This window comes from Vanessa tameamea, chromosome 20 (assembly GCF_037043105.1).
Source record: "Vanessa tameamea isolate UH-Manoa-2023 chromosome 20, ilVanTame1 primary haplotype, whole genome shotgun sequence".
NCBI lineage: Eukaryota > Metazoa > Arthropoda > Insecta > Lepidoptera > Nymphalidae > Vanessa > Vanessa tameamea.
The window spans coordinates 8,715,563-8,728,318 of NC_087328.1; the positions used below are offsets into that span (position 1 = coordinate 8,715,563).

At 32.8% G+C, this 12,756-nt stretch overlaps 2 protein-coding genes across 2 annotated transcripts in view; one reads left to right on the forward strand and one right to left on the reverse strand.

Annotated features, from left to right (window-relative positions):
- The window catches only part of LOC113401615 (uncharacterized), a 252,847-nt gene that overhangs the window by 67,600 nt on the left and 172,491 nt on the right, over positions 1-12,756 (forward strand). The gene's annotated exons all lie outside the window — the stretch shown is intronic.
- LOC135193884 (uncharacterized) lies at positions 3,563-4,260 on the reverse strand. Its single transcript, XM_064218146.1, has 2 exons — positions 3,763-4,260; positions 3,563-3,634 (listed from the first exon to the last, which is right to left on the reverse strand). Exons 1-2 carry the CDS (start codon positions 4,258-4,260, stop codon positions 3,563-3,565), a joined length of 570 nt encoding a protein of 189 aa, XP_064074216.1.

Sequence of the window (12,756 nt, forward strand, 5' to 3'; positions counted from 1 at the left end):
AACCTGGGAGGACAAACAGCAAAATCTAGTAATGTTATGTTACGGTTTGAAGAGTTAGCCAGTGTACATCTTAGTTCGCAAGGACTTCCAGAGAAAATCTCATATTTCATAATAGAATTCAATAAATCAATGTCTTAATTAGAGAAGTGCGTAAGATTTAATTATTATTAAACCAGAAATCTCTTTCAATCAACGTTTTAAGTCAGAGAACAAACCCAACGGTACACGATACTCCTATATTGTATCCATTATATTTTTTTATAAAATGATTAGATATTTTTTATTTTAATACACGGTAATAAAGTACATATTCCATTGAAAGTATCTTATACATAGGGTCAATACCAAAACAAAATCAACTGTTTATTATAAGAATTGATAACATTAAGTGCTTAAATATATATACAAATATGAATTAAAAATAGTTACTGTATAAATCTTGACCGCGTGGAATGGTGGCAAGAATGCTAGCAGCATTTCCCCGTTGAATCGCAATTCCGTTCCTCTGGGCTAAAAACGAACCAGCCCTCCTGTCAACCAGTGGAAATTGAAAGTACATAATTACAACAGTAACAATAATAATTTAAACATAATAAATTTCAGCTTTAATAATAATTACGTTTATTTAAAATATACATTGAATACAAGTATTTGAAGCTTTGATCAAATTAGGCAAAGGATGTCGTTTAACAAGGCGAATATATCGTGAAATAAAATTAAAACATTATTAATATGACAAAAGCATACGTCCGATAATTAAATATTTGTAGCACGATTAATTATTTTCTCTTTGTGAACGAAACCATAATATTAGGTGGACGGGAGAAAGTTTCGACAATTTTCATGAAACCGTACCACGACTATAATTGTTTGAAATATTCATAATTAATTGGCCGATGTGGAGTTCGTACGAGTTGAAATTGGTAAAGTTTTTATTGAAAAGTGTTCAGTCGATACACATCGCTAATAAAAGTTCCTTTGAAAGTAAAATCGATTGTTACGAACGTTTCCTACTTTCATCTCGATTCGAATTTCAATAAACGAAACAAAAAACACACAACATCTTCGTCTTCGTTTAAATAATTGAAATTCTAATTTGAATATAATTATTATTGAAACATTTATTATATAATAACAATAAGTAATTAGAATACACTTGAACTAAAAACAACAACAATATTCGATAACTGGTCAAAACCGGTTCGATCTAATCAGCATGCGAAACTTCGGACGCCTGATTAAATTTCTAGTTCTGCCATCCCACTAATGGAATCGTCTGAGTGTTCGATATACTAACGAGTGAGTTTAGAATACTATCCAAGTTTGCCAGTTTCGTATCAAGCAATTAGGGAATTTTACATTATCTGTTCTCCAATAAATGTCATATTGTATTATGACATATTTATAAATGTTTTTCGTAGCTTATATAGGTATAGTAGAAAGAACTTGCTCAACTCAGAAAGAAAACGATATTTCTTACGTTTTCTTATTTTATAACAATTATAGTTCATGTTTTACACGACGCCCAATGAAATCATATATTTATCTATCCAATCAATTTTTCCACCATGACCAGTATCTGTCAATGTTTATGTTGCCAGATTAAAAAGACAACTGTATAATGATTATTATACAAAATGCTAGATACTCGTCTGTAATATATATGTAGATAAAATTCGTATAATATTTAATATTAAGTATTACATTCTAAAGGAGTATTACATTAGTTTTTATGTAATCTAAAGTTAATATAGGATTGCAAATATGTCATAATAGAATTTTAGGAGAGAGCTGAGATGGCCCAGTGGTTAGAACGCGTGCATCTTAACCGATGATTTCGGGTTAAAACCCAGACAGGCATCACTGAATTTTCATGTGCTTAATTTGTGTGTATAATTCAACTCGAGCTCGGCGGAAAAGAAAAACATCGTGAGGAAACCTGCATGTGTCTAATTTCAACGAAATTCTGTCACATCTGTATCCTACCAACCGGCATTGGAGCAGCGTGGTGAGGTATGCTCAAAAACTTTCTCCTCAAAGGGAGAGGAGGCCTTAGCCCAGCAGTGGGAAATTTACAGGCTGTTAATATAATGAATTTTAGGGTCCATAGGGGCCGATTCTAAATTTAAAAATGTAGTCTAGTCATTATAGGCATAAAATCATGTTAACAGCTCTGAATAATATTATTCCAAAGTTCGTGGAGCATTGGTGTGACGTAATTTAATTTGCCTGTCCCTAGCTATTGCATAAAAATGTTAAAACTACCCAGATATAAACTTCAAACAACTTCCATCCAAGGTTTAAACATTTAAAACATTATATATAAAATATGTAAAAATAAATTAACGTTGAAAATTAAGAAATTTAAATCGTTTTTTATAAAAAAAACATTAATGTTTAAGGCATATTACTCAACTCACAAGTATACAGATGATAAAAAAGCGTAGTTTGTACGTGTTAGTCAACAAGTTCACGCTGTATATACATAAATTAAATATTTGTATAATTTATATTCAGGAGGGAGTTTTGTGTTTTATGTAACACTACCAAAAGTACTTTTAGGAGCCTACTTGAATAAAGTATATTTCCATTTTGATTTCGACGGCAACATTTGTTAATAATATAAATATTATCATCTTATAACCAGCTAGTCTCACGCCTCCTTTTATCTTGAGGAAAAGATCGAATGTCTATTGCATCACGCGGCAGAATAACAGCTGAAACATATAGGTTTCTCTACCATTTTTTTCATTTACTTTACTTTATTTACATTTGCATGTACGATATTAATTAGAAACAGAAATTACCCAAAAGAAAACTGAGACCCCAATCGTTGCTTAAAGTATTATAACTACTGAACCCTGGGTTCCAATCTTTATTTTTATGATATAGATTGGCGGACGAGCAAATGGGCCACCTGATGTGAGTAGTCACCATCCTCATAGACAATGGCGCTGTAAGGAATATTAACCATTACTCTCATCGCCAATGCGCCACCAACCTTGGTAATTAGGATGTTATGTCCCTTGTGCCTGTAGTTTCACTGGCACAAACACCTTTCAAACTGGAACACAACAATACTGAGTACTGCTGTTTGGCGGTAGAGTATCTGATGAGTGGATGGTACCTACCCAGACAGACTTGCACAAAGCCACCAAGTAAAATGATATGATAATCTGTCTTCACCCCATTTACTTATATACCAAACATCATTGGAATCCGACTAATCATTCAAACATGATTCACTAACAAACATTACATATAAACTCACACACACATACGAAGTGTTAGTGAGATTCCATCCGACAAATTGACTTAACTTCTCAACATTATGTCAAGATCTCTTTATCTAATTACATTGAAATGACAAACTAATTTACCAAAAAAAAAAAAAACATGAGATAAAATCGTATGACAGATTAATCCTTCATAACAATTACGACCAATTCGTCTTTGTCATACTCGTACACGTTTGTCACACGCATTTCAAAAGTCATCCCTTTAACGCTTTTATAGTTTCTTATTTGGGATATGACTAGTTTCGGCCGCTGTTTCACCCCCGTTAAGCTACTTCATCACCTTTTTCAATGAACGGAATGTCTTCGCGATTTTTTTTTAAATCGACTGATAGATCCTAAGATCAGTCAGTTAAACAAACACTTTAGTTGTATACATTAAACATCGATTTTTTTATTTATTTACTTGGCTTATATGTCCGTACTTGTGATAATTCATCTCATAGTATTTACGTATTATATGTACTTTTTTATCTTCGGGCGGACGGGCGCACCACGTCGTGAGAGCCCTTCGCTGCTCTTGCTGCCTGAACGCACCGAAAGTACTGGCAGGGTAGGACGCATTTCCGCGACTTTGACGACGGGCACGAGTCCGGTCGTAGACCCTCGCGTCCCTCTTCGTCAGGATGTCCAACGGCGGAAAGCACGCCAGAAGGGTCGCCGCCTCGAAGGATATTGTGCGATATCCTCGCACCATGTGGATGGACACTCTCCGCTGCAGACTCAGGATCTTAGTCTTGCAGCGGCGGGCGCACGTCAGTCGGTGTGACCAAACGGGCGCACCGTAGAGGGCCATCGATCGCACGACACCAGCATAGAGGCGGCGAACCTCCTCCCTCGGTCCCCCGAGACTAGGCAGCAGTCTGTGCATCGCACCCACTGCCTTCTCGATCAGGGGGGCCAGGAGCTTGAAGTACTCTTCAAAGCTCCAGCGACCGTCCAGGACAAGGCCCAGGTATTTCATGTACCTGGCCACCTGGACGTTTGAATCACCTACGCAAATGATGTGCGAACGGGGCGGTTCCCGGTCCACCGGCCACTTGTGTTGTCTTATGCGGCGCTATCCGAAGGCCCAATTCGCAGATTTTCGCGTCGACGATTTCGACTCAGAGCTCGGAAAGCCGTTCGGTCATCTCGAACCTTATTTTTGTACTCCTGCTTTTATTATTACCAGATAGCATTACAGTTTAAGTTTTAGGATTTTTTTTTTTTAATTTATCTATACATATAATAATTTTTTTACAGTTTTTGTCTGTCTGTCTGACTGTTTGTTCCGCCTAATCTCTGAAACTGCTGGACCGATGACGGGACTTTCACTGGCAGAAAGCTGACGTAATAAGGAGTAGCTAAGGCTACAACAAAAACTTGTTTGCTAAATTGAAACGCGCATGAAGTCGCGGGCACAGCTAATATACAATATAAATATCTGCCAATATGTGCATTAGAGGTCGTAGGTCGTAAATTACAGACGACATAGCCAACGACTCGGAATATCCTAGAAGTCATTTAAGTGAGGTACTAGCAAATTAAGAGACTAAGAAAACTGAGTAGGCAGTAAGGCAGCATTCACTTATACCAAATTAAAATAACGAAACTATAACATAAATAAATTTAAATTATTATGTAAATATTCTGTGTGGATATAATCGGGAATTCAACTTCTAACAGCTCAGAGCCATTCTCTTACATTGAAAGTATTAAATATTATTTATTTTATATTAACAGCATGTAATTTCCCACTGCTGCGCTAAGGCCTCCTCTCACTTCGATGAGAAGGTTTTGGAGCATATTCCACCACGCTGCTCCAATGCGGGTTGGTGGAATACACATGTGGCAGAATTTCGTTGAAATTAGACACATGCAGGTTTCCTCACGTTGCTTTCCTTCACCGCCAAGCACGAGATGAATTATAAACACAAATTAAGCACATGAAAATTCAGTGGTGCTTGCCTGGATTTTAACCCGAAATCATCGGTTAACATGCACGCTTTCTAATCACTGGGCCATCTCGGCTCTTAAATATTTACTAACGCGTTATTATTTTGTAAGTCCAATATGGGATTAACTTAAAATTATCGACTAACAATACATGACATTTATGATTTATATTGCTCATTTGGAACGTATTAACAATGTCAGGTCGAGAGGACCAATTTCATTTGCCAAATTATAACTATCCTGTATCGAAAGAAATAGTCTTTATTGCAATATCATAGAGTTCAAATTGGCCAAAGAAAATTATTCCAATAGAAAGTGTATTGTGGTTCATCTCTATATTCAAACAGTCCTAATTATAATTTGAATCGTTTAAAAGTTAAATATTTTCGGCATCAAATAGAAAAAAAATATGTCTGAAGACATCGTCTCGAGTTTGGTCAACAGAGTGGAAGAAGAGAAACTCTATGGAGAGGATGTTAGACTTTATATTTTTGTTAAATATATTTAATATCACAAGTTTAAATTTTAATTATAATTTATATATAAGACTTTATCTATAATTAAACAGACATAAAATAAATATACCAAACAACAATCATTTAATAATTTTATAGTATTTAAGAATAAAATTAAATACATATATTAAACGAATCATGAATAATATTTTTTTAACTATATTATCTTCTTTAATGAAGTTACGAAACACAATGTATATTTTTATTAAAATGATTTTAATATATTTTAAGTACAAAATCACACATTCGCATTTTTACCGAGTTCGAAAATCAAACCGACTTCATCAATACCAATGAAAAAAAAATTTAAATTTGGAACAATCATTATTCTAATATCGTCTCCACGCCATCCGGTCTCATCCCGATGACTCACTAGAACGGTACACGGTACGGGTAGGCACGGTTGGTGAAAAAACTGTGTGTACGCACCTTATCTCTTGCATCAGATGTTATACAGCGTGTTATATTTATCACGTGAGTCACTGTTGCTAGGCGCCCTGAGATGGAATGTCAATACTTGAATGTGCAAGTGTAGTTTGTAACTCCATGTTACTTAGACGATGATTCATTTTTTAAAGCCTTTGAATTTGCGATTTTCTTTTAACGTTTTGTTATTTTTAATATTCATAAACATAAACATAAAATAATAATTAATATTCAACTACGTCATAATTTCTCTGTCACTGTTAGGGGTTCATTAGTTTATCAGTTCGTGTGATAATGCTTAACGTTTTATATTACATGACTTTTTAATGACTTATTTATAAATAAGGAAAGGTTTATTGACTTCGGATACTTAATATGAGTTATTATCAATTTGAGGAAACCTATCCTATGATTTAGAGGAGGTCTCAGTATTACATAACTCGTTAACAAATCCATTATATAACTAGCTCAGGAAATTTTATTGTATATAATTATACACTATGTTTGTTATATCTTTTAATTCCTAATTCCTCGGGAACTATAAAATAATTTTTGACACTAAAACTCCGACATATTTTTTAAATTATTTAGTTTATATACAAAACAATCTGGTACACAATCAACGTTCGAACATTAGATAAAATCTCAAAGAAAACAGATTTCAATTCCACTTGTCCTCTAATTTACAGCGAGCACACAATGTCTAGACCTGTCAGTGTGTCTGTGTCAACTCCGTTAAGTTAGTTTACAAGCTGTAAAATTTAACAATGAAGGAAAAACTTTAATTAAATGAAACTAAATTTATAATAAATACCATACATTTTATGCATCAAACAATAAGTAGGTACTGAAGATTTGTACCATTTACACATATTTATATTAATCAGATTATTTGTATTCGATTGAACTTTAAGTTAATTTAATTTAGGTAGATTTTTTTGGCTAGAATGTCATTGACCCGGAGAATGACATAACAGCCAATACCTATGTATATACTAATTACTTAAACCGAAGGAGTGACAGGTGATTATATTTCTTATATTTCATAATTGGCTAAGCTTCCTACGTAATCAACTTTTATAACTAGACTTGAAAATTTAGTTGAAATTGGTTTTTTAATTTTTAACTACTGAAAATTAATTTACCATAAAAAATGTTATTATTGTTAAACCATAACTTTAATTTTTCATTAATCATATTTAAAAAGTACGTCACCATTGCTGTCAGGCTTATTTTGACGTGACCACTCCGTTAAAAAGGGATATTTATTGAGAAAGAACATAACCAAAACTGAAATTTTAAGTACTAATATTAATAAAATTCACCATTATTATTAAAATAAATCCGTTTTTTGCAGATACGTTTTCTGTATTACTTTTATTTAATATTATTATTATAACTATTTTGAATAAAAATCAACAAACATAAGCTCGAGTTTAGAATACAATGTCGAGCTCAATTAAATAAACAAAAAAAAATTTAAAAATAAATATATTATTTTATAAAAAAAAAAAATACCCAATACACTTTCCATTTAAGTTCTATAAATAAAATGTTACGTTATACATTCAAGCCTCACGTAATATCGATGCTTAAATTTCATCAGCCTGTAGGTATGCGCGTGAGTCACTATCGTCAAACACTCTCACAAAGGATAGAATTAAAAAATGTGTATTAGTTTTGACCGACAATTTGTGCTTGTATTAGTATAGATGACCGTTACGATATGTGAGTGTGATCCATGCCTTGTAATAATATTACTATCAACCTTTTAAATGAAATGTTCTTAATTATTTAAATCGAACGGCGTGCTAGTTCGAAAATTAAAATGTTTTTTTTTTTCGTTTGCTGGGATGAGTTTCAAATATTACGTATAATATTGAATTTATCTCATACGTAATATTTGAATCAAAAGACAATAATAATATTTTTTTATTAAGAAAATCAACAATTATTTTATATTTTATTGTACGATTCGTCGACATCGTCATTGATTAAGAAATATTAATTATCCATCAATACATCACCAACATTGAGAACTCAGATTTTGTTTCCCTTATATCTGTACATTAACTTGTTCATTCACACTTTAAACCGGAAGTCAAGAATACATAGTATTGCTGTTTGTTCAAACCAGAGTATCTGATGAGTCGATGTTACCAAGCAGAACGCCTTTTCAATTTCACCCTTGATAACTATAATGAAATCGATGTTTTATTTGAAAATTCGATACTATTCGATGATACGATTCAAATCAAAAGTAATAACAATAAACAAAAGTAAAAACAATAAAATAGTCTTATTATATAAGTATTTATTATTTTCATTGAATATCTAAATAAACACAATTAAGCAACTAAAAATAGTAAATGTACAAATCAAGACCGCGTGGAATGGCGGCAAGAGCCTGTTTAGCTATTAGTTAAAGATACACCAGTAGTATGCTCTATAATGGTTAAATAGAGTACTGTTTATATAAAAGTGTACTACTACAGGACATATGCCACCAGCACTTGTACAAACAGACGGAATACCATTTGTACGTCATGATATATTTGATTTGTAAGTGAGATGTCGATATCAATGGATGGTTTAAGTTTAAAGTAAACAGTGCTTACGATATTGTTAGATAATTATTTTGTATGTATTTTAAAGTTCCCTGGAAGGTTTTATATAAAAAAAAATATGTTCCTCTCCTGGCACATAAAGAGCAAAAATGTTCTTATATTTGTATTTTTGGTTATTAAAATTGAATTTTTCGATTTTTCCCTTCCATTAAATGCATATGTTATGCACGTAAATCGGCTCTTGAGTAACTCTATTTATTAATGTAAACAGCATTAAAATCTGCTGCGCAGTCTTAAAGATCTGAGAATACTTTATTTTATACTATGTAGAGATGTAGATGTTTTCTGGTTAGCGTAAGCCGATTTGTGATGTGATGTGGAAGATCGGTTATGGACTTATTTTGAAGAGCTCCAACTGTTGTTGTGCGGAAAATTATGAAAAGAGGATTCTTGATTGCAATTTACTAAATTGTTATATTAAATTGTTTACTAAATTGTTGTATGTAAAACGTGCGAACTAACGTCGTCAGCTTAGAGTGAAAGTAAATCAAAACAAAACCTGTCATAGGTTTCAAAATTCCTAAAAATCTGTTGAATAAACGCGAAGATTCGCGGGCGACCCACTAGTATTATTTGAATACTACAATGTCTTCAAAAATTTTGGCTTCGGATCCCTCTAGGGAGACTATCCAAATTCGCAGGATATACACTAGTGCACAAATTTAGTACATTATTCAGCGGTACTTGCTTAGATTTGAACGGGCAAATGTTGGTTAAGATCCACGTGTCCCGACCACTAGGCCATTGGCTTTATTCTATACGTGCATGCAATACGAATACATTATTTATTTCATCATTCTGATAATCGACGGTAAAGAGTTCAGGCACAAAACCAACACTTGCTTCCCGAGATGTTCACACACTTCCTACTTCCAAGGCGCTATAGAGATTTTCCGACAAAAAACCCTATAACTTTTAATCTATAACATATTCTTGTAATCCCCTTTATTAAACCCTATATGATAGTAGTTACTATCGATTTAAAAAACTTAAACTACATCTGTCCTTGCAACACAGGAAAACCAATAAAAACATTATGAAAACTGAAACCATCTAACGACGAAAAGATAAGCGGTATGCCATAGACAAATAATAAATAATAAATAAATGTTGGACAACATCACATACATTACTCTGATCCCAATGTAAGTAGCTAAAGCACTTGTGTTATGGAAAATCAGAAGTAACGACGGTACCACATACACCCAGACCCGAGACAACATAGAAAACTAATGAACTTTTTCTACATCGACTCGGCCGGGAATCGAACCCGGGACCTCGGAGTGGCGCACCCATGAAAACCGGTGTACACACTACTCGACCACGGAGGTCGTCAAAATCAATAACTCGCTTTTTTATTAATATGATTGTCAGGTATTTTATTACAACACGGGTAGATTCGGTAATAATGAATCATCAAATGTGTTACAATATCGTTAGGCAGCAGAGAACGTGAGTCATTTCACTTAATATTTAAATAGACAATGTGTTTTTTTTTTACATCATATTAAGCGCAATTAACATCCGTGGTCAGTGTACAGTAACGTTATTTACGAATGCTGATAAGTTGCATTAATAGGCTACAGATTTCGAGGTTTTGGGTTCAAATCTATGAATTCAGTATCTACCGAGAAATTCTCAGTCGAAATAGTGAGCTGGTAGTGTGAAATGTCCTTATTTTAGAAATTGGGCATAAAAATGTGTTCCTTGCCTGATAATTCCTGGTTGTGTTAATAGCTGGCAATGACTGTGAGAGTTCACCTGTTTTTGTTTACGCTTTTGTAGCAAAATATCTTCTATGTAGTTGGTCTTTGAAGAAAATGCCAAGAGGATACTATTTCATTTAAATCCAATAGGTAATTTTGAAGACATGATATGGACCTTAGCATTCTGAAACCAGTGGACAAAGGCAAAGTCATATTCAATGCGATAGTTGATTAATTATTTTTTTAAAGCATAGACCCAAATATATGGAAATTACATAATATGTATTCTTATTTGATAATTGATATTTTGCAACCAATAATTTTAGATGAAACCGAGGTCCTCATCACTTTGACAAATGTTGAATGGGCCTCGTCCCCCAGCATCTGTCCCTAAGGGTCATTTTTTAACTGTTGATAGTATATACTATACTATAAGTAAGAGACTACTACGGCTCATATTCAATTTTATTTGGGTTTTTCTGCCTCAGCTCAGAAGTTGACAATGTTAGATATGTAAATTTAACTACCTATAATTATTTCATATACATGGTTATTGTTGAAAGAGAGTAACTTCTAAGTTCTTCTTGTAAATTTTTGTCGGTAAATTGAGTCGTCAAGTGATTTTAGTAATAAATACGAACATACTGGTTTTTCTGTTGGAGGTACTATAAGCTTTAATAGTATATATTATATATATAATATTATTTTATAAAAGTTCATCTGAATATGCTTAGTGAGCCACTAGAATTGACGTTAAATGTCCTGAATATGATTAAAATGACGCAATCAACAAAACAACGGAGGCAGAAATTTTAATAAAAATTTCGTTCTAATTCACCACGAAACTCTACACACGTATCTTATACTTTATATAACGCCAACATAGTGGACGACAGTAGGAAGGGGGAATTTACAAGTAATAGTTTTCTTCTCCGTCCAGGCTGTTTTGAAGGCTTTAGCGCACAAGACTTAGCGGTTGCTCTTTTAAAATTACAGGCGTTCCTGTTTGTAGTTCAATTGACTTTTAGCTATTTGTGCTTTCTTATATCTTATGTTTTAATGAGATTGAAGCAATTTCGTTTTTTAGTAAGTCGGAAAAACTGGCGAAAGAACAACAGCATGATGTTTTTTTTTCTAAAACACAATTTGGCTTACAATAAAATGAACTCTATTTTTTTATTTTATTAAATGAAATGGTTTGACGGCGATAATTTAATTCCCAAGATTTGTTATAATGTTAATAATTGTTAATTGTAATATTTAAAGATTTTACTCATAGAATATAACAAAAGTATTTTTAAATAATATATAACGAAGATACAACTTAGGAACTAAAAAATATTAACAATTTTTGTAATCAAATATATATACAATATCTGCATAAATCTTTTATGAACATATATAACAGCATCAAAGTAATTATCTTTATTACTCTAGGAGTACATTTAAATTTATATATTTTATTTGTTGCATGAGAGCCTACAATTGCATCAACTTCAATAACATTTACGTTTGGAAAAAACCTTTAGTGTTTATTGATTGTTGATTTTCATGAAGCATAATTTTTTTTTAGAATCTAAATTTAATACTATCACAGGATGTTTCAAAATTACCAATAAAAGCCGGCTTAAATATGTAATATTTTGATTTTGATATTGATACTACGTACTAACATATTATAGTGATTTAAAAAAAAAAACAAACAGTGTCGTACACCCGTTAGAAGCCGACAGAGAAAGATAAAGGGAAAGATCGCCTGGAGGAGACATAACACTATTTCCACACGACAATTTCTGCCAGTTCACTCTACTGCAAGCTGCGTAAAAGTACTTCGTTCCAAAACACAATTTTTTCAATTGAAACAAGCAAATTTTCAAAAACAATACCATCGTGAAAGCTTTAAATGCGTAATACGTAATGATAAATATTATCTAATAAGCGTGTCGGACCATTTGTCCAACGATTTGGTTAATGTATTCAAATAGATGCAAACAAAGCTACGCGGTTATCTGAAACACGATATATTACAAGGTCCCTGATAAACAGTGGTTATCATCGCATCATTTACGTATAATAATAATAATATAATTTTATAAATTGCCTAGGAACGATCAGTGGGCTGAACACTTGTCTTAAACGAGGATTCAAATCCAGACCAATTTTTTTTTACCAAATAAAGCAGTAACCACTGCGCATATACATCAGTTCCGTATGAAGGATTAATTAATTAAGGATTTTTATATATCCA

Bases quoted from the DNA above. Each gene is read 5' to 3' on its own strand.
- LOC135193884 (XM_064218146.1), bottom strand. From the start codon at position 4,260: ATGAAATACCTGGGCCTTGTCCTGGACGGTCGCTGGAGCTTTGAAGAG. The intron at 3,635-3,762 runs GTACATATAATA...GACTGATCTTAG, and splicing joins GTCCGCCCGAAGATAAAAAA to GATCTATCAGTCGATTTAAA.